General features: G+C 37.3%; 1 protein-coding gene across 4 annotated transcripts in view; it reads left to right on the top strand.

The window, feature by feature from the left end:
• Positions 1-21,558, top strand: part of KIF21A (kinesin family member 21A) — an 86,711-nt gene that overhangs the window by 47,272 nt on the left and 17,881 nt on the right. For 3 of the 4 annotated variants that reach the window (XM_066550797.1, XM_066550796.1, XM_066550794.1), the window contains exons 12-27: positions 2,709-2,747; positions 4,944-5,028; positions 5,202-5,319; positions 5,647-5,835; positions 6,755-6,954; positions 7,352-7,459; positions 7,948-8,016; positions 8,126-8,337; positions 8,998-9,151; positions 9,511-9,711; positions 10,042-10,143; positions 11,861-12,026; positions 12,511-12,531; positions 16,380-16,440; positions 16,650-16,704; positions 18,080-18,297. In XM_066550797.1, coding sequence (XP_066406894.1) covers positions 2,709-2,747; positions 4,944-5,028; positions 5,202-5,319; positions 5,647-5,835; positions 6,755-6,954; positions 7,352-7,459; positions 7,948-8,016; positions 8,126-8,337; positions 8,998-9,151; positions 9,511-9,711; positions 10,042-10,143; positions 11,861-12,026; positions 12,511-12,531; positions 16,380-16,440; positions 16,650-16,704; positions 18,080-18,297 — 1,998 coding nt within the window. The remainder of the gene's footprint in view (positions 1-2,708; positions 2,748-4,943; positions 5,029-5,201; positions 5,320-5,646; positions 5,836-6,754; positions 6,955-7,351; positions 7,460-7,947; positions 8,017-8,125; positions 8,338-8,997; positions 9,152-9,510; positions 9,712-10,041; positions 10,144-11,860; positions 12,027-12,510; positions 12,532-16,379; positions 16,441-16,649; positions 16,705-18,079; positions 18,298-21,558) is intronic. The other variant, XM_066550795.1, reaches the window with a different exon arrangement.

The following is a 21,558-nucleotide window of genomic DNA, read 5'->3' as shown; positions in this document are numbered from 1 at the left end:
TAATCTGTTACTCTTTTTGATAATGGTCCTTCAGATTTCTACAAGTTCAAAGTAAAGCAATAACAGTTTAAGCTTGAAAAAGTCAAAGTATAAAGTAGATGAGGATCAGTCATATCTTTAATTTTAGGTCCTGTATCTATAAATCCATTCACCACACAAATGTCTGATGCATTTAGAGAACAGTCATTTTAAGTACAACTAGATTCTTTGCATATCATTTTTCAGGAAACTCAAAGACTTTTAGGGGGATTGTGATAGGTTTTGTCTCATTTTTATAGGAACTTGAGGGTAAGATGGAAGTATTAAATAAAATCAGCAGAATGTTCTGTCCTCTCTTCAGCCAAGCATTTCAGTATGCCCTTTAACTGTAAATGCAGGAACAAAGAGATTTGATTTTGTATTTTTTAATAACACATTTTAAAAGCAAGCATGCGTTTAACTGCATGCTTAGATAGAGCCTCAGTTGTTAGGTTGTGGTTTTGTGGTTTGTTTTGTTTTGTTTTTTTTTTTTGAAAGCCAGTCATACTTTCTCACACCAAGAAAATAATATTGTGATGGGATGGCCAAGTAGTCTGATCCAAAAGTAAGGACTACTTAGCATAAATTGTTTTTGAGGTCAGTTTTTAATCCTAGCATTATAGAATTAGAGAGCTGTAGAAAAATAAAGTTGAAAGTGGCCTCTTGATGGCTTCATCTTAAAGTGGACCTTGTGTTCTATAAATTGGGGTCATACTCTTCAAAGTGCTGCTAAGATTTGAATCTAACTACTGGCCTATCTGCAGAGTGCTTTGTAATAAATACTTAGAAATTTCTGAGGTGCATGTGTTGGGAGGAAAATTCCTTAGATGCTGAGAAATGTTAGAATTTAAAGGGATTATACACTGTCATTCTTGCTATCTGCAGAGTGCTTCTGTCCAATTAGTGAAAAGTCTGTGTTAAGGCTATATCACGGAAATAATTAAAATAAAATAATTTTAATAAATTTCAATATTAATTGAACAATTAATGACAATAATAATAATTTTAATAAATTTCAATATTAACTGAACAATTAATAACAATTCCTGAAATTTCAATTTTAATAAAATTGAAATTTCAGGAATTGGCAGTGTGCACATTAATGTAATGCACAAGACACTTTGCCATGCAGTTTGATGGGGATTCTTTGTTATAATTCTGTCTTCTGTAGGCACTTAGTTACATTTATTCTACTATTTCTCTTTAGTGTCGCTCTTCCTTTCAAGTTGTCTAACTAGCATTTTTCCATTAAAATGGGGTTGGTAAGCCTGGCTACTAGTTCTGCCCCATCTGCTGCCTTTCTTGGTCTTTTGTTTCCTGGGTATGACAGTATGACAAAAGGTGCATAATTTTAAATACATACAACTTATTTAAATTGCTGTGAGGTAGCCTGAAGGTCTAAGAGCAAGGTTCTGAATGAGCAGCAGGTCTGTAGTGTTAAATATCTGTAGCTTTAATAAGCACCTGTCATGAAGTTTATTTGAAACAGTTTACACAGTTTACTGCAGTTTACACAGCAGTAATATTTTGCCTACTGTTTGGAGTATCCCACAGTGTAACTTAATGTGATTTACCCACTAGAAGGCCTTGAGCAAATCTTCCACATTGCTTTCAGTGGTTAGTTAACCTTACATACCTGGTAACCATTTCTGACTGTTTTCTTTTGACTCCCCTAACCTTAAATTAGTGATGAAAGTTACTAATGGGGTTCAGCTTGCTAGCTCCTAGCTAACACCAAAGGAAGGTGGTAGGCAGCTTAAAGTGAAAAGGTAGTAAAAGCTCTTGCTTAAAACTTTGTCATAATGGGAAATGAGGAATTTCAGTAGTTGATGAATTTTAAGCCATCTCTATTCTTATATATGTCATACAGACTTTTTTTACTGATAAATCCACGTTTATTCAAGAGGAAAAAGTGCAGACAGAAATACTAACATTTTTTCCATCTCATTGCTTCTGGTGCATGTTTTTTTTAAATTTATTAAAAAATAACAAGAGATTATTCACATGTACTTTCTGAATCCCAGAAAAATAAGCTGCAGTTTTCCACTTTTTATTTAAAAACATACAACAAAACCCAAACAAAAACATGAATGCAGTTTGAAGATTTTTTTGTATTGATTATATTCAGAATATATTATTTAGAATATTAATAAGGTAATGATTAAAAAGTTTTCTTTTTCCTACTTTATATTACAATATGTTATCAGCATATATAAAACTAGTGCATTGTTTTTTTTTCCTGATATGTTCCTGAGAATATATGACTTTGGGTCTGTGGGAGTATTTGCAATTTTCAGTATTTTACCAGCCAGTTTTAAGTGGAGAAAGAGGAGAAATCTTTTTCTAGAATTTTCTAGATATTTTCTTAATACATTATTAGAAATAATTTGCAAAGTTAAATATATTGTCTAAAATTTCTTCCTTAGTGTAACTTGAATTTACTTGTTATCAGTGGCAAATTAGTTAACCTACACATGCTTCTTTTTTGTTTTCTGTTTACTTTCCAACTGTCCAGGATGTATTGCCTTTTTACTACTTGTTGTCTCTTGATGGTATCTTTTAAAATTTCATTTTAATCTCCGCAAGCTCATATATATCATTTTTTTACCTTCTTATCACTTTTGCTTTTCACTGTCTGGTTTGTCCTTCATTGGCTTGGCCTTCCAATACTGTACCTCGTGCTTTTGAAGGCTACAGAAACTTGAGGAAAGCAGTCAAGAAGAAAGAAGGTTGGAATATTTCCCAGGTTTTTAATTACCTGTCATTTCAATTAACTGGTTGTCATACATGAAAAGAAGTTGGGTAGATTCATAGGTACTGCAGGAGTAGTTAATTTTCAGGATTCTTTCTGGGTTTTCACTTCCAGCTAGTGTTTTAACAGGAAGAAATCTCTGTTGTGGAATTGAGGTTGACTCTGGAGTTACACAGGGTTGAGCAAGCTTTTTTGTGGAGGTGGCACCTTTGGGAATTAATTGTTTTCTTTCTTGCATGGCCTAAGTGAAATGAAAGGCAGGAGGAAGGTGCAGTAGCACATATAGTATGAAATGTCTAGCAGGCAGTATATGACAATAATAATTTTGGCATGTGAGATCAGGAGTGTCTTGGACCATCACAGCTCAGTCAAGTCTCCTGCTTTGGTGTCTGAAAACATGTGACGAAAGCCTTGATCATTCCTCCCATTCTGTTTCAGCCAAACCAGTCGATGAATAGTCATTCACAGACAGCAGTTAAGCTGAGGGCTCTAAAAAGAGAACTATATTATGATTAAAAGTGAAACTAAAGGAGTTTTTATTTTTCTGCTGTCTATTTTGATTCAAATAAAACACCCACTGAATTGATGCAGCTGATGTGAATCCACAGACCAGTAGCACACACATTATGCAGTACAGTTCTATGTGGGAGAACGGCTGGCTCTCCTTCTTCTGTCTCTCTCCCCTTTGTTAGGCAGAACACAAATTCTCTGTAGTGGTTAGTTCTGTACTGAGTGGAAGGGAAACTGGGGGTTTGTCTCAATTTGCATGAGGATTGCAGCTAAGATCCATTATCCTTTCGGCTTAATAACCTGTTCTGGTTTGAGGGAGATGAGAATCTGTGGAAATGAGAATGTGTGACACAGTGTTCCCTGTCAGGCATTTTTTGTGTACAAATCTGGTTAGATTTTTAAATTCCAGCATCCCCAGCTGCTGCATGGATTCAGATGATCCAAACAAAAGCTTTTGCTTTGTGCGTGGTCAGCTCATAACTGGTAATGACTGGGGCAGAAGGGAATCAGTTAGCATTGAACAGATTAAAAAGTAATACAACAGAAAATCACATGTACACAGCACTATGCTACTCAACAGGCACTTTTTAGATTCAAGCTCTGTTTTAAAGGTGTCACTTACCAAATCATAGTGTCTCAAATCTACTGTATATTTCTTGTCCCTGCACTGAGTATTGGATTTGCCCCAAGAGTTTGATCTTGAATCTGAGCTCCTCTTGGTATCAGTGGAGGAAGATGTGCATTTCTAGTTTCTGTGCCTGATCAGTGACAGCACAACTTGCCAAACTTTTATTCAGCTGATGTTAGTTGAGGTGGATTCCACACTATGCAGTCCTACCCACATTTTTTCATAAGTACCCCCTATGGTGTCTGGCCCTGTTCTGTCATAACTTGCCATCCATTAGAACTTTGGATTTTGTATATGTAGCACTAGAGGGACTGATACCTGGTCTGGGAAAATTTGCAGAGTGCCACTGATTTTTTTTGTTTTCTATTTGCATGTGATGTCTTAAATGTGCACTTAAAAATGTTAAAACTTGCCCTAATGAGTAATACACCAAACATTTGGAACTAAACAAAACAAAAAAACCCCCTGCTGTAAACCCTATTTATTGTTGTATCAGTGACTGTTTTGAGCATTCCTTTTATGTCAAAGTAGATAACTAATCAAAAGCGTGGTTATAGTACAATAAATTAGGATATTGTTTAAGGTTTATACATAATATTAAGACTATTCTAAGTAGAGTAGGCTCTGTTATAGCTTGAAAGTATAGGAATACCTGTAATGTATGTTGTACTTGCACACAATGTTATTTTATTGTTTTGTAAAAGCTACTCTGGGTACACTGCAACTTCCATGCCAAAATGAGTACTGCTGTAGTATATGGAGATGTATATTCTGATTGTCCCAGTTGTGCAGTATGCTGGAACAATGTGCTAATCATTACTATTACCTTGCAAACCAAGATTAAGAGTAATTGGGCATTATTTTATTATCTGCAGAAGTTTGGAAGTTGTGTTTTACCCATGCCCAACCCCTTTACATTTTTGTAACTACACTTTGTTTTTCATCTTTATTTGGAATTACACCTTACTGGTTTGGGGGATGGGAAACAACTGCCATTTCAGTTTGTGAATAATTTGTGTCTGCCTCTTCTACTAGTGTTAAGGAGGATAACACAGATAATGAGCAGGAGAAAAGAGATGAAAAAGGCACTTCAGAGAGAGAGAATAATGAATTGGAAGGAGTAAGTATTTAGAAGAATTTGTTTTATTTGTTCATTGTCTGTTTAAAGATTTACAAGGTTATAGAAAGAAAATTAGGAATGTGCTAGGTAAATACTGCAGCTTCACAGTGATAGTCAAAAATTATTGAGGCATGGAAAAGTGTGGAGTGCTTTAATGTCTGTATGTTTTGTAGGAGGAAATTCAGGAAGTCAGTGATCATGATGATGAAGAAGAGGAAGATGATGAGGATGAAGATGATATGGAAGTTGTTGAAAGCTCAGATGAATCAGATTCTGACTCTGATGAAAAAGGTGATGTCAGTACAATATTCTGTAGAGTTTTGCAAATAATATCTGTCAAACCTCAGATCTTGGTAGGCAATAAAGTATGTTGTCAACTGTCTGTCTGAAGAGTATGTTCTGTGAGTTATTTTTTTGGTTATGCTGCTAAAACATGTAATAGACAGCTGATCGAGTGTTCCTGTATGGGTTTTGAAATTGACCACAGGCCAGGTTCATTGTGATTTGTGTGGAATCCTCCCATGCACAATATGTATTTACAGTGACCTTAAGATTGCAAGGTTTATCTGTGTTCACATGGTCCTTGCTTTACTTTTAACAGAAATCTTTCTATTTTAGAAAATTATCAAGCTGACTTGGCAAATATCACCTGTGAAATAGCCATTAAGCAGAAACTGATAGATGAGCTAGAAAACAGCCAGCGAAGGTTGCAAACACTGAAAAAACAGTATGAAGAGAAACTAATGATGCTACAACATAAAATTCGAGATACTCAGCTTGAAAGAGATCAGGTTCTTCAAAACTTGGGTAAGAAGTACAAAATCATTGATCTTGTACAAGCTGTTGAAGTTGAACCATTTTCTACTTCTCTCATTTTCTTTTTCAAATTTGATGAGAAATTGCAGAAGACAGAAGTATGGTTTGTACCCATAATGCCAGTGAATGATTCTTTAATCATTCTAGTTTCTATCAGAATTGAGAGAAGAATTTTTTTGAAATGTATTGCTACTGACAGGTATTTGATTTGGGTGAATAAGCGTTTTCAGTTTTCTAAGAGCTCTCATAATCCTGGAGATAGAACACAAAAAAAAACGTTAAATCAGGAACTTTCTTCCCCACTTTCTTTTATTTGCATGAGAATAAGAACAAGGAACAGTGAAACACAGCTTTTAGAGGTGTTTACTGACCAAACCTTTTTGAATATGTATTAGTATTGAGATGGCAAACTGCCTATGACTCCAGAGTACCAAGTCACAAGTAACTGCACTTTGGGAGTGCTTTGGAAAATATTTTGTTTGTTTTTCTTTTTTAAACATATATATGCTTTATGGTTATATACTGTCTAAGCTGTTTGCTGTTCCCCTGTTATTCCTTAGACCTTCCCCATTGATCAGTGTCAGAAGAGAAATACTAGGCTTTTAGGAGTGTTGTTATATTCCCGTGCACATATGTGTGAATGTGTGTATTTGTGCTTTCAGGTGCTCAGATTAGTTACAAAGAAATCAGAGGAAAGTATTAATAGTTGATCTCTTACCCCAGAATGCATACAAGGTGGAAAGTTCAAAGCAGTGCAGGTGGCAAGAACTAGAGAGAAATTAGGTTGTTTTCAAGGTATTGCAGAGCAATGCTATAGCAGTGCTAGAGCAGAGGAGGTAGTTATCTGCTGTGGCTGGCAAATTAAAAGTACCCTGAACAAAAGCAGATTAAGAATTCCCTTTTACTCTAGGTTCTGTAGAGACCTATTCAGAAGAAAAGGCAAAAAAAATCAAGTCAGAATATGAAAAGAAACTCCAAGCCATGAATAAAGAACTGCAGAGACTTCAAACAGCACAAAAGGAACATGCACGTTTGCTTAAAAATCAATCTCAATATGAAAAGCAGCTGAAGAAACTGCAGCAGGAGGTGACAGAGATGAAGAAAACCAAGGTATATTTCAGTAAATGGAAGTGTTGAACAATGAATGTTTACTGAAAATTAGGTTGAAATCTCCTGTGCATCCATCTATCTGATAACTCTGTTCTTGCTGTTATTTGCTTGAAAGTCTGAAAATAGAAGAGATGCAAGCATCAGGCTGTTCCTGGGGGAGAGGGGCAGCTTTTAGGTTTAATGAACAGAAATTAAGGTATCAAACATGCATCAACTTGCACAGCTTATTAGCTGTTATTCAGCACTGAGTGAAGACGACATTAGATGGAAGACGTAAATGGCTAAAAGTATGTAATATAGTGGAAAATGGGAGTTTGAAGAGAAAACTCTCTATGGTTGGGGGCAGGGAGCAGCACTTGAGTGTGAACACCTTTTCTAAGTGATGACTTCTTTACAGGTTCGCTTGATGAAACAAATGAAAGAAGAGCAGGAGAAAGCTAGAATGACTGAATCTAGAAGAAACAGAGAGATTGCACAGCTTAAAAAGGAGCAACGCAAACGAGAGGTGATTTGAAGATAAAGAACTTTCATTTGGAATAAGCACATGTCATTATGATGTGCCTCTGTTTGCAGGCACACACTGTGTATGTGCATTTACTGAGGCAGGCACGTACCTGTGTATTTTCAGCATGAAAATGCACAAAATTTGGTTTCACTTCCATGTAAACACAGTTCCTAGCTTCAGGTGATAAGTCTTCTATGTCTTGTTGTACTTATTGAGTATGTATATCAATGTTATCAGTGAATTAGTGATTAGTGAATCTTCACAAAGTTGTTCTCATGGAATTACTGGTTTTGATAGAATTGACAGTGAAACATTTGGTTTTGTTCTGCACTAGGAAGATCAAAAAAACAATCATGACTTGAGTCTTCATGTCACAGCAATTTTGCAGATTTGTATTAATGTGTAGAGGTCTATTTTTTTGTTTCTACAATGCAGTCCTTGTGAGAGGGAATGGAAAAAATATCGTGCCATTTCTATTTTTTTCACAGCATCAGCTCAAGCTTCTGGAAGCTCAGAAAAGAAACCAAGAAGTTATCTTACGTCGCAAAACTGAAGAGGTACTGTGGTAAAACAGCAATGCATCTTTGAAAACAGAATGATGTTGTATTGCTGAAACTTAGAACTCAGTTTTGGGAGAGTTACTCGTGTCTTTGCACCGTGTTTCAGGTCACAGCCCTTCGTCGGCAAGTCAGGCCTCTGTCTGATAAAGTGGCAGGAAAAGTGAGTCGGAAGCTGAGCCTGCCTGAGCATTCCATGCAAGAATCAAGTTCTAGTTTGTCAGGAGAGCATGATGGCTCCAGAACAGCAGCACAGCAGAAGATGAGAATTCCTGTTGCAAGGGTTCAAGCATTATCTGTAACTGCAACAAATGGAACAGGGTAAGGGTTAAAACTTTTTAGGACTCTCTTACAAGAACTGAAATTTGTGTGGACTTGCTAGCAGGTGCTGTTGCAGGAGCTGTTAGTTTTCAAACTGTTGTCATGTAATGCTCATTAAATTGGCATTTTAGCATTATCAAATGCAATTTCAGTTTTCTGGGTTTAAGACAATAATATAATAATAAATAGCATTAAATGGGATGTCACATAAACTGAATTTTGAAATCTTGAGGGTTTTTAAATCTGCTCTTCAAGAGAAATTACCTCGGTGGTCCAATGCCATCAGTGTTAAGTTAATGGAAAAACTTGTTGGAAAATGGAGCTCAGTGTATCAAGTTGATTTGTGCTTTTCCACTGTGAATTGAAGCAGACCTTCTTGTTAAATAGGGAACAACACCTACATGGCATTTGAACTCAATAGTGTGTCATGGAAGATGCTGCAGTGTTTGAAACCTGTTTTTCAAGTGCAGCATGTTAGAGTGCAGTAGAGTTTGGGGCTGGGTAGAGGTGGCTGTCTGGTGCTGTGAAAACCTACAACAACTTCTGCATGACATCCTTAAGTTGTTTGTGAAAAATATTCCAGCCTGATCATTTCCACATTCAAATTTGTCAGTGGGCTACTTCAGACTTAGCTGTGTATTTCTCTTCAACGTGCCACAGGAGGAAGTACCAGCGGAAAGCAGTGACAAGCAGGGTTTACTCCTCAAGGGCAGCCAGAATGAAGTGGCAGCTGCTGGAACGCAGAGTGACTGACATTATTATGCAGAGGATGACTATTTCCAACATGGAGGCAGATATGAACAGGCTGCTTACGGTGGGTGATCTGCTGTGCACTGTTGGCTGTATCATTGTATTAAATAGGGAGCACTGCAAGTATGTTTGCTGTCAATTAACTGCTGTTATTGCAGCATTGGCAAAGTGGGTGGAATCTACTGTAATCAGTGAAGACACTTTTGGCTCCAGTAAACATTTGAACAATGGGGTTGCTGTGCTTAGTACATTAATGGCATCATGTGCGAATAGATTTCTGTATTCCCCTGTGTAACTTCTTCCCATGGAAATCATGATATGTTTGTTAAACTGTACCAAAGGAAGGAAAACAAAAAGGCACTTCAGTGTTCTAAGGGCTTACTAATTCCCTTTTCTGTAATATTATGTCTTTGTGGAAAATAGCAACGTGAAGAACTCACCAAAAGAAGAGATAAGCTTTCAAAGAAAAGGGAGAAGCTCATCAAGGGTGGGGGTGGCAGTGAAGCAGATAGAAATGTCCAAAACATAAATGAGGAGATGGAATCAGTAACTGCAAATATAGACTACATCAACGACAGCATTTCTGACTGCCAAGCAAACATCATGCAGATGGAAGAAGCAAAGGTAGGTCAAATGTTATTGCAAAAATGGTAAAATGGGGACAGGAAACCACAACTGTGTTAGCACTGAAAATGTTCTCATTTAGAAATTAGTTTTTGTTTGTCTGTGTAATTGTTGAGCCAGGAAGTTAAAATTGGTGAAAACTTGTATGTGAAGTTTGAGATGAAGACTTATACAATTGATACATGAGTTTTAGTGTCAGTAGTGTAATGCCAGTTAAGATTGCAAAGCATTTAAATGTCAAAGCTGATCCTTTCCATTACGCTGGCAATAACTTATTTTAATTCTTGGGACTTTTTCACAATCTGACTGGGTTTATTCTTGCACACATAGGAAGAAGGAGAGACCTTGGATGTAACAGCAGTGATTAACGCTTGCACTTTGACAGAAGCTCGATATTTGCTTGATCACTTCCTTATGATGGGTATCAATAAGGTAATGTGTTAAGTGAAGTATGTGTGTGCCAGGACTATGGCATGTGCCAGGGGCAGATATGTTGTGCTGACATAAAGACGTGACTAATATGTGTTAAACAAAGCAAAGCTGCTCAGCATTACTGAGTCATGCTGATTCTCAGTGTGAAGGCCCTTGAGATCTGTTGTCCTCTTCAGCTTACTGCCTGTTTCTCAACCCCCAGTAGAGCCTTCTTCACTGTATTAATTAGATCATGTTGTTCTTACTAGAGCACTAGCTTTTTGTAATCAAATAAATCTCGGTGTTTTTCAACAAACTCCTAAAGAGAACTCGAGATCTTTTTTTTAAAAGACTGGCTCAGCCACCTGTGTACAAATATGATCCTCAAAAAATTTAAGTTATATGTTGATGCATGATATACTTCAGTCTGAGTAGAGCCACAGGGATTCTTCTGAAGGTGTTGGGGAAATATGTTTTCTCTCATATTTTCAAAATAAGTATTTGGCAGTTTATAACCCTGTGCACATATGTATCTGTGCTCTTGTTGCTACTTTTCTTTCTGTCTCATTGAGTCAAATGGAAAATTTCAATCATACTGAAACGGACCTGTTCTCTGGAGTTTCTTTTGCATTTTTGATTCGTCACTATGCAGGTAATCCAAAAAGTTTGTGGAAAAATAAAGGGTAAAGAAAATTCCCACAATCATATTGGCTTCTGGAAAAGTCAATCTTCTAATATTTTTTCAGCCCTTGGATGTGTTTGAATGGTTCTTGTAACAGAGTTAATGTGAGAAAAGTGCCTCTGACTCACTCTGTTAACAATTTCTCTTTATTATGATTAAAAGCTCCATTATGTAAAGGCTTCTATCATCTTTTTGTTCAGTAATTATCACATAGAAAAGCTGAAGGGATATTTTTTTTGCAAAATTGATCATGCCTACCGTCTATTCTATTGTTTGTTTTCACCTGCAGAATGTGTCTATTGATATGTACCTTTAGTTCTGTCAAAATGTAGGATGTAAATTCATAGGGCTACTTGTTACTCCAGCACTAGCACTCAAAGTCTGCTGTTGCCCTACAAGCCTTTGAGAAGATGTGTTGTACCTTCATTTTTCCATACTGCTTATTTTGGAATTTGGAAATCTATTTGGAAACCATTCCGTAAATTATCTCTGGCTATATTTTCTACAACTAAAAAATTCCCACAAATCTGTGGATCTAGGGAAGTTCTCTTAGAATGAATTCTGTCATAAGTTGGGCCATAAGATCTTTCATTAGAAGCTGAAAGTTCACTCAGTGATTGGGTAGGAAAGATTACAGTTCTGTGTCGCACCCTGTCCCACTTCCACCTCCCCCTGTTCTTGTCGTAGAGTACCGTAGGTAATAATTTTTTAAAAAGTAGTTATTTGGGAAAAGTGGAGGTGTTGATCTTTCAGATGCTTGCTACTCTTAAAAAATGCAGACTCTGAATTGCACTTGGGAGTCATGTCCCACTTAGCCACTAGATGCATATTTGCAAGGCAGTCTGAGGAATGCAAGTTAAAGGAATGCTTAATGAATCTCTTTAAAAGGTGAAGGAAAGAAAAAGATCCTTTGTTGACACCTGATCTTCAGGATGTGAGAAGGCAGCTGCAATGTACACATTTTTTTTGTGTTTGTGGTTTTTAAAAAAATTTGACAATTTTAATTTTGTAAAACAAGGATTTTGATAAAACATATGTTATCTTTCTTTCTCCTAGGGTCTCCAAGCAGCTCAGAAAGAAGCTCAGATCAAAGTTCTTGAGGGACGCCTTAAGCAGACAGAAATTACTAGTGCTACTCAAAACCAACTGCTGTTTCATATGCTAAAAGAAAAAGCTGAATTAAATCCTGAACTTGATGCTTTTCTGGGTCATGCTTTGCAAGGTAGTTTTTTCATCTTGTTTTCTGAGTAGTCAGCTGCATGTCATGTTTGCCTTTTGTGCATGCTGTACTGGGCATTCTAGACTATTTCTTTTCTGAATAGATGCTGTATTGTAACATATACTTCACAATTGACATGCATGTATGGCATTTTTAAGTAGACCCTCTCAGCAGTGAAATGTAGGAAACAAAGTTTTGTTATTATTGAGATTTTTTAAAATTCAAATAATCTGCTTGTTATTTTTACAATCTGGAATTGTTTAAACTTCTGAATGGGAAGTTGAAAAATTCAATCCCGTTCAGTCATCATATGCTAGGGATTTTGGATTGGCATTTTATGTCGTTACGGCATCTATTCTACTTCTCATGAGATGATACTAAGAAAAATTTAGAATACATTTGCGTACTTTTGTTTTATTTCTTTTTATAAATGGATATGTTTTGATTGGAATGTTGCTTTTTTTTCCTTGTTGCTGTATTTACACAGACCTAGATAGCATACCACTGGGTAAGTATGTTTAGCTTTCTGTGTACTGTACAGCTGCATGAGTTACTAATTCATTCATGTTCACTAACTGATGCATCTTAGAATTTGTGAGTGTGTGAAATTTGCATGAATATTCTGTAAATGTACTCATTATCATGAGCTTAAAGAGCACTTCTTCCTTTCTGAAACCACCCCTAGCTCTTGTGGCAGTAGCCCTTGTGGTATTTGAAAGTGAAGACAGTAAGCAGAGCTGTATTTCAAATTTATAACTTGGTGCTTGCGAGCCCAAAGTATGTTCAGACTACATAAAACTATATTGTGATATACTACTGTTGTGACAAATTCTGCTCATTTTAGGTTTGAAAAAAAGGCAATTCTTAATTTCCAGGTCACTTTTAACCTTTTGGAAATAGCTTATTTTGTAATGTAAATATTGTACAGAATGCAGAATTATATCCCACTTTTTCAATTGGGTTTAAGTTACTGACTTCACTGATTTTGAGATAAGTCTCTTGTTGCTGTTGCTTTAGAGTTATTCCCAAATGAATTAAGCTTATTTTTTTCCCTCCAAAGAATTGGCTATATTTGGAACTGGAGAAAAATAATCCTGTTACCAGTGATAGTTCCTTTGTGTCTTGTGCTACTTTTAATTGCGTTTTGCTGTCCTGTGCTAGTTTGCACAGCATTTCAAAGCACAAAACTACATGGAAGTGTAGACTACATAGAACTACATAGATCATAATGTAGAGATGATGAGAACTTGGCCAGTTTCCTGTCAGGTGACACCTGAAGATGTGTCAGGGGATGTTGCTGCATGCAGCCAGTTATTTATTCAGGAACCTCAGTGGTTTGTAGCATCATAGTGTCTCTAGAACAGGCCTTTAATGTGTGTGCATGTTCACCCCTGTTGGAGCATTGTTTCTCCTGACAGCATTGCATTTTCTTTAGCTCTGGACAGGTTTTTACTTATTAACAATATCTGAAGCAATGAAAAGCCACTTGCTAAATGTATTGAAACAGCTCTGTAATCAAATTTTTTGTAGAGTGTTATCTTATTAAAGAAGCTTTTTAACACTTTGCAAGCATGATCTGAGGCTTTTAGAGTATCTAAGCCACTCAGGACTCTGCTCACACTTTATGGGAAGGAAATGCAGCTGAGTATGCTGCACTTATCTAGGTCCAAGACTGTTGGCACTCTGTGTTTTGTGGACCTTTTAGCTGCAGGGAGTTCAGACACCTCTGTAGTGAGGCTTTGCTTCTGGGATTGCTGGCTGGTTCACAGGGACGCTGATGGTGCAGGGCCTGACACAGCTCCTGCAGGTAGGAGTGTGGGTGGCAGCAGATCCTGAGATCAATCTCACCAGGATGCCTGACATCTCAGTGGTAGAGCAAAATTATCCCAAGCAAAGGGATTGCACTTCATGGTATTTGTGATTCGCCTTCTTGATGCTTACTTTTAGGTCTACTGTCTTCAAAAGTTCTTATCCATTTGAATACACTTGGCTCAGCAAAGCTTGAACATTCCCCAGTGTAGTTGTGCACTTGCATTCAGCTGTAGACAAGAAGTTTTAGTGTGCAGAAAAGTACATCACAGGCTCAGGCTTTGACTTGAATGGACGTTCAGTGCACATCCACCTTGGTGGATGAACCAGCTGCCCTTCTCTATCCCATCTCTCTTGTGAAGAGTTAAAATGACCATGAAATTGAGTTCTGAATGCTGCTTCTCTTTGAGGAGTTGTGGAAGCTGCTTTTACTTCCCACCTGTGATGTATGGACATCAATGGATGTGGGTCACAATGATCTATGTGCAGATTTTGAGAGGGTTGGTCAGATGTCATTTCCTCTGGGTGAACTGTGCTGGTGTATGGCTTTATTCTGGTACCATTCAGTTGCCACTGCATGAGGATGGATGAAGATGAATAATCAGGAAGTTCTCCACCTGTTCTGCAAGCAGTGGTTTGCTAGCAGCTATCCCTGCAAGCATTACTGTCTTTACTAACTTCATTTCTCCTTTCATCTCTTCTCACTCTCACAGAATCTTGCTCTTTCTATCTGTTTGTTGATTCTGTGCACTGGTTTCTATCTTGGGGCTTTGGGCAGTCTCCTATGTTGAATTGCAGGCAAACTGAAGATACTCATCAGGTCACATGAGAGTGAGCCTACAAATAAAATCTCACCTTTTGTTGTCATTCCACAGTTTCTACTTAGTCACTTGTAAAAAGAGATCATAAGTTCTTTATGAGTAGGGGATGAAGTAACATAATTCTAATAGGAATCCTATATTTTATTAAAATGCATTTGTTTTAGGGATGCTGCTTTTGTCTTACTGAAAGGAGCAGTACTCTAAATCCCCACTTTTGCAGAAAGCATATAATAATAATAGCAATAATAACAACACTAATGACAATAATAAGCATTGAAAGATTTTAATATGGCCTCAAATCCATGATGGAGAAAAAAGAAACCTGAAAATTCAGAGTGCTATTCCTGTGACCCTGCTTTCTTTAGAATATTGTTGTATTTCTGATAATTAAGATTACATTGTTAAAATTAATTAATCAGTTGGGTAACTCTGAAGTGCATTATTGGTGTTGGTTCTAGGTTGATGGTGTTAACTTTTTCAGGGAACATGTTTAGATGCAGCATACACAAATGGCAGTATTTTCTTCTCTTTTTTCCATTCTTTCTCAAAATTCAGCTGAAAGCTGCATATCTTTCCTCCCTTTCTACAAAACATAAACTTAAAGATATATACATGGTCAAACCTGTTTCAATAGGGGTTACAAATATATTTGTTCTATGCATTGCAAATGGTATCTGCTTTTTGACAGAAATTAAGTAAAGAAACTCAGTGTCTCTTCTAGTAAAGAGGAGGTGTAATGGAATGTCATTACAAGGTTTTTAATCCTTAATATTTCACAAGTATGTTCAGAAATAAGGGACTTTGCTTGCAAAAATGTGTTACCTATGTCCTTGATCTATGCCTAAAATGTATTATTAGAATAACACACAATTCAGAGGATTTGCTTTCCCAGCAGTTTGGAGCTGATTGTACATGTGCCCTTGACTGATTGTGTCAGCTTAATATTTTGCACCATTTGCATGCAGACGTGTTACTTGGATGTTTGACAGTGTTAGTGTGTGGCATGCATGCTGGTTTTGTCTTCTGTGGACAGGTTTGTGCACCCATTTTTGCTTCAGGAACATTTTTACTGAGCAACTTCGTTAGAAATTAGGCTCTTTTTAGAAAGCCATTCTACAGTATTAAGTGGTAGCATCATCCTCTTTTGAAATGAATCCTTATATACTAATAAAGTGCTTGCTTCTTTTGCTTCTTGTTAGCTCAAATACTTGGTGGCATTCTTTATCAGAGGAGACTGAGCCTCAGCTCACTAGCTAGTTAAAAATATAATTTTCTTTTTCATTATAGCCAGACTGATTCTGTCTTGGAGCAAGAAGGTGAAAAAAAGAGGAGAAAGAGACATTCTTACTGTCCATTGATTTACATCCCATATCTTCCATGTCTTGCAGATAATTTTCTTTGCTTTATCTGCTCTCTTACAGATTTCCTTCTAGAATTTCTGTTTTTCGATCATCTCTTCCTCTACTACAGTAGACAGAGGACCACGTTTGGCACAGTAGGCCTAGATGAATGATGTATTTAGATTGTATGAAAAGAATGACTTTAGGTGTCAGGAAAATTCAGTGGGGGCTGGATAGAAAATAGTCAAGAAATTTTGAAAATCCCTATCTTTAGTACTCTGTTCATCTACATTCAACATTGTCTGAGTTGCTTTGTACAGCACTTAAAGCCTTCACATCCTGTTGTAGAGGAACAGACTAATGTTATTCTTCTGGAAATTTTCTAGAAAATTTGGAAGATAGTACTGATGAGGATGCCCCATTGCATAGTCCTGGAACAGAAGGAAGGTGAGGAAATCTTTACTATCCGTTCTAGAAAAATTACTGCAATTTTCTCCTTTTGTAATGCAGAATCATGTATCCTTTTGAAAGTATCTCTAACATTGTTTCATTATACTTTGTCCACGATTTCAGTAGAAAGACTAATAAAATAAAATACACACCTGCAAATCTGCCAAAAGTATGACTTTCTAACTGTGATGCAATTTTTCTTTTAGTTCATTATCTTCAGATCTCTTGAAGCTTTGTGGTGATGTCAAACCCAAAAGCAAGGTAGGATGTACAATGATGATGATGATAATTCTTCTGCATGTCTTTTAAGTGATTCTATGATTCTATAATAATTCATAATTTAATGATACCTTCTGGAGAATGCTCTTGCTTTGCCCAAGAGACTTTAATGAATGAAGACTTGCAAAAGGTGAACTTATGTACTTTACATATGATTTGTGTGCAATATGATTTTGTGTGACACTCCACTCTGAGAAGCAATGATAAAAATAATACTTCTTCAGTATTTTGGGATTAAGTTATTAAAATTCCAGGAAGAGATGTTCTTCCAGTTACTTGCACTCCAAACTGGTGTAGTTTTGCAGATTCATATTAGTTAGGCTACAGTTCATTGCTATTGCCAGTGGAAACTGTGAACATGCATATTGTTTGTAATTTGTCACAGGAATCTTGAAGTTTATGAAACACAAGTTTGACCTCCAGGGTCTTAATTACAGTTGACAATGGAGGACTATATCTAGGCTGACTACAGTTTAATATTAATGGCAGTGGGAACTGGAAATGTGCACTGATGGCAATTTTGCTTCTGTGCTCACAGGAGCATAAACCAAGTTTGCAAAGTAAATAGAAGCTTAGCCTCCACTTTTCCAACTGCAATTGGCTTTGGAAGAAACCATCTGTGTTGGCTGTTGAATTATTTGGTAACATTCCTTGGTGTGCAGCTTTTTGGGCTGTTTAACTGAGTTTGGTCTGAAAATGCAATGAAATAAGCATATCATTTTTGTAATGGCTCTTTTCAGACTGGATCTTTGTCTTCCCTATTGGTCTTTCTTTCACTGAGGAATAGATCTTAATTTCACTCTAAAATTACACCAAACATGTATGATCCATTTTTTACAAATTACTGTGTTGCACAAAGCTTAGCTCCTTTGTGAGTTTTTCTGTTGTTTTCAAATCGTTGAAATGCTGAATGAATTTTAATAATGTGGACTTTTGAGGTGACTTAAACTAAGGAAGAAGCAGAGTTTGTATATGTTAGAAGTCACACCAGTATAATTGTAGGTATTTAAATTGACACTTTGCTTTATTCCTCTCTGCTTTATAACATTTCATTTGTATAAAATGTAGGTGAGTAAAATTGTACTCATGTAATATTAGCAGGCAGCTGGTTGAAAGGATATCCTTGGAAACCAGTTCTCAAATCAGTGTTTCATGCCATTGAATTTGAATTGCCTCCTCTGAAATCATTGCCCAAAAGCAGAGATGAGCTTCTTGATTTAGTTTCCAAAGGCAGTTGCCAAGTGTTTGAGGGGGATGCTAATTGCCAGCTAATGCTGAGTTGAGTGTGGGACTCTTGGCACACACCTTTGCAGGCTGAAGTGGCAGTTTGTTTTTGTTTTTGTGTTTTTGCCTGCAGGCCCGCCGCAGGACCACCACGCAGATGGAGCTGCTGTACGCGGCCAGCAGCGACCTGGGCTCCGACAGCAGCGCCGCCGACGCTGCCCCGGCTGGCTCTGCTGCAGCAGCTGCAGAAACCCAGGAAAGTGGGGTGGCTGCTGACACACATGACACTTCTGCTAGGGACAGAGAGTTTATACCCCCACCATCTGGCTTACCTTCTAAGATAGGCAGCATGTAAGTTTGGCCATGCTGTACTAATTATCCTTTGCTTTTAAAAATTGCATGTTGCCAGTTTCATGTAATCTATTATTTTAACTTTACAACTGAGGTTGATATACTTGATGCTTACTAAATAATACTGACAAAGCTCTTTCCTTTCTACCATCACCACTCTAGAGAGTATAAATGCAGTCTTGTAGGTACTGTGGTTCTCATTGAAGATGTAAGTTCTGTTAAGCTGCTTTGTTATTGTAACCATGCTCTATGTAGAGGGGAAAACCCCTCTAGTACCTTGAACAGTTTGCTGTATTAGTGCTATGGGAAATGCACATTCTAGGGAGATAGTGAGAATCTAATTAGAACAGCAGAGAGATTTAAAAAAATCCAACAAAACACAACCCAAAAACTTTATAATGGTATTTGTATATGGTCCAAATTATTAGGAAAAGTCTTTCAGTGAGTTGTCATGTATGGACCATGCATAAAATGAAGAAGTCTATGCAACAATAGAGTATTCAAGTAAAAAGTTGAACACTTTGAAAGGAAAATGTTAGATATTATGAATCTTCAAAATCCTTTCTGTTTGCAGGTTGCACTTACCTGCAGAACAGTTTTACTAATTGAAAGTATCTCTTGATTCTAAACAGAACTGAAAATCATTGTCTTTTTACTTTGGGACCAGCAGGTGTCTCTCACACACACTTTTTTTATTTTCACTTGCTCTTGCTGTTCATTTTATATCTACCAATATCACTGCTGGTGATTGGCCATTCACTGCTAGAGACCCTTTTCTTGGCTTTTTTAGGTACTACCTCCTGTGTTGCACAAGCTCATGTGTAAATTCGATGCACTTCCCACATTCAATGATGTGTCCACATTCAGTGTCCCGTAGCTATCTTCACATTACAGGTTCCAGAGTTAAGCATCTTTTAATATTCACCTGTCCTATTTGCATAATATTTTTACAGCAGTCTCTACCTAATGCACATTTGCAATTTGTATTTTTTACTATGTATTTCTGGCATGTGCTTGAGGTGGCAATTGTGAACAGTAAAACACTGCTGACAGCAATTATTAACCCATGCTGATGGCTTCAGTGCAAATAGAATCTGCTTGGAAAGAATGCTGTTGAGGGTGAGCATAGGTGGAGAAAACCCACTTATTTCAGCAGTTAGCATGAGATCAGTAGAGACTTTTGAAGCTTCAAGATCTAAAACATCAAGTGTTATGACCTGACATCCAAGACTCAGGTAATGCCAACTTTTGCCTCACTCTATCTTCTAGAATGTATCCATTTATGAAAGTGAACCACAAAAAGGCAAACAAGGATTTTCCCAAAACTATGTTCTGCAAGAATTTGAGAGTTGCATACTGTCACAAAGTCAATTCAGTCAGCAATAGGCCTCACATACTGAATTGGTATTGATCATGTTTCTGTAGATAAGTGATCAAAAATGCCCACAATCAATCTGCAGTGACCTTCTCACTGCAAGTGTGTATGTTTTTTCAAAACTAGAACTCTTGCTGGTTTATCTGGTCATAGTTGAAGAAATCTTGTCTTTATGACCCATCTGGCCTTCCCTTATAGACCTGTGGTGCCAGCATATCTCTTGTAATAAAATATATTATTTGGGAGGAGACTTGGACCTTACCTGCAATAAATGTTTTCTCCCTTGTGCCACTTACTTGAAACTAGGTGATCTATAAGTCCCTTGCAATCCAGACCATTGTGTGATTCTGTTACATAAATACATATGGCCAGCAGTTAATTTAACTGGAATTCTGTTTACAAAGTTGGTTAGTGCTGTTGTCCTTTGATATGTTCAACTCATCTACAGCAGCTTTTTCAGAGGATAGTTGTCTTCTGTAGGACTTGTGTCAGCTCTGTTCAGATGTCTGTCCTGGCAGATATAAAAGGGCTCTGGAAACCTGGAAGTAGTAGGTATGTGTCCTGTTCCTTTTCTGTTAGGTCATTGCCATCATGCACCTGGTTTTTACACCTGTGCTTAGGAAGTTCATTCCAGCAAGATAGCTGTATTTTTATAATACCTGCATTCCCAGACTTTCAAGAAGAATTCAGAAAATGATGATGCTATTTACACCCTCTTCTGAGGATATTCCAGTGTGGAGTCAAAGATGGAAGACTCAAGGGCAGGTAGAGAGAGAGCAAGTGAAAGTTGTCTCTGTGTCTGAGTATGCAGGATGCCAGTGTGAGGCAGAGGAGCTTGGGTTCCAGTTTCTGCTTTGGTTTATTTAATTGAGCAGCTGCTCAGTAGACATGTAAGCAACCCTGGCAATAGACACTATAGCCTGTTTGTCATCCTTGCTGGAAGGCCTGTCAACCTGATTCATAGAATTTGCCTTGTGACCTCAGGATTTTTGCATTCCTAAATGCATACTAGTCCAGCATAAAGATAGGGAAGGGAGTGTGTCCTGTTCCACCTTTTTTGGTGTCCTTTGCACAGTATGCCTAGAGGTAAGGGAGCCCTACATAGAAATGAGTGCTCTGGCCTTGAGGGAATTGGACCCACTTTCTCCCCTTTTTTTATGACTTAATTGCTAGGCTTCCGTGCAAAACCAGGCAGGTTATCACTTGTCCTCCTTTTCGTGTCTCTTGAAGACCCTGGAGATGCAGTTCTTGGCACCTGGTCCTACAGGTCCCTCACATTCCAGTTAGGGTTTGTGATCACCCGAGACTGTCTCTTCTGCTTGGGTCAGATAGCTGTTTGTGGTTGTGCTGTCCATGTTAAATCATGTTCTTCTGTATTCCAGTCTCCAGGTGGATTTTATATAGCACAAACTTCCTCTTAAGGGAAACATTTAGAAAAGTTGAAGCTATGCATATTCAGAACCTGTAGGGCTCTGAGATTGATGGTCATAACCATGTCAGGCAGGTGGCCTGCCAAATGAGCTTTATCTGATTAATGGAGTTGTGTGGAACAAAACCACTTTCAGAATCTGCTTTCTTGCTTTAATGAGTGTTTCATATTCATAGGAAAAATCCTTCTAAATACAAAGAAATAGGAAAAACAAAACAAATATTGCTTTTGTGATTGCTCAACTAGTGAGAAATGGAAGTTCAGAAGAATGGAGACCGCTTAGATTCCTTTCTTTTTTCTTTTGTCTGACTATGGTGAAATGAAAACATTTGGGTGTCCGCTTTAATACTGTCCTCTTGATATTCTTGCTAATTTTAATGGGGAATAAAAGGTTGGGACAGGAGTAAGAGGTTCCAATTCACAGTGACTATGAATTGGAATTGTTTCAGAGCAGGAA

Source organism: Molothrus aeneus, chromosome 5, assembly GCF_037042795.1.
Source record: "Molothrus aeneus isolate 106 chromosome 5, BPBGC_Maene_1.0, whole genome shotgun sequence".
In the NCBI taxonomy this organism is placed as follows: Eukaryota; Metazoa; Chordata; class Aves; order Passeriformes; family Icteridae; genus Molothrus; species Molothrus aeneus.
This window is presented reverse-complemented; position numbering and strand designations above follow the sequence as displayed.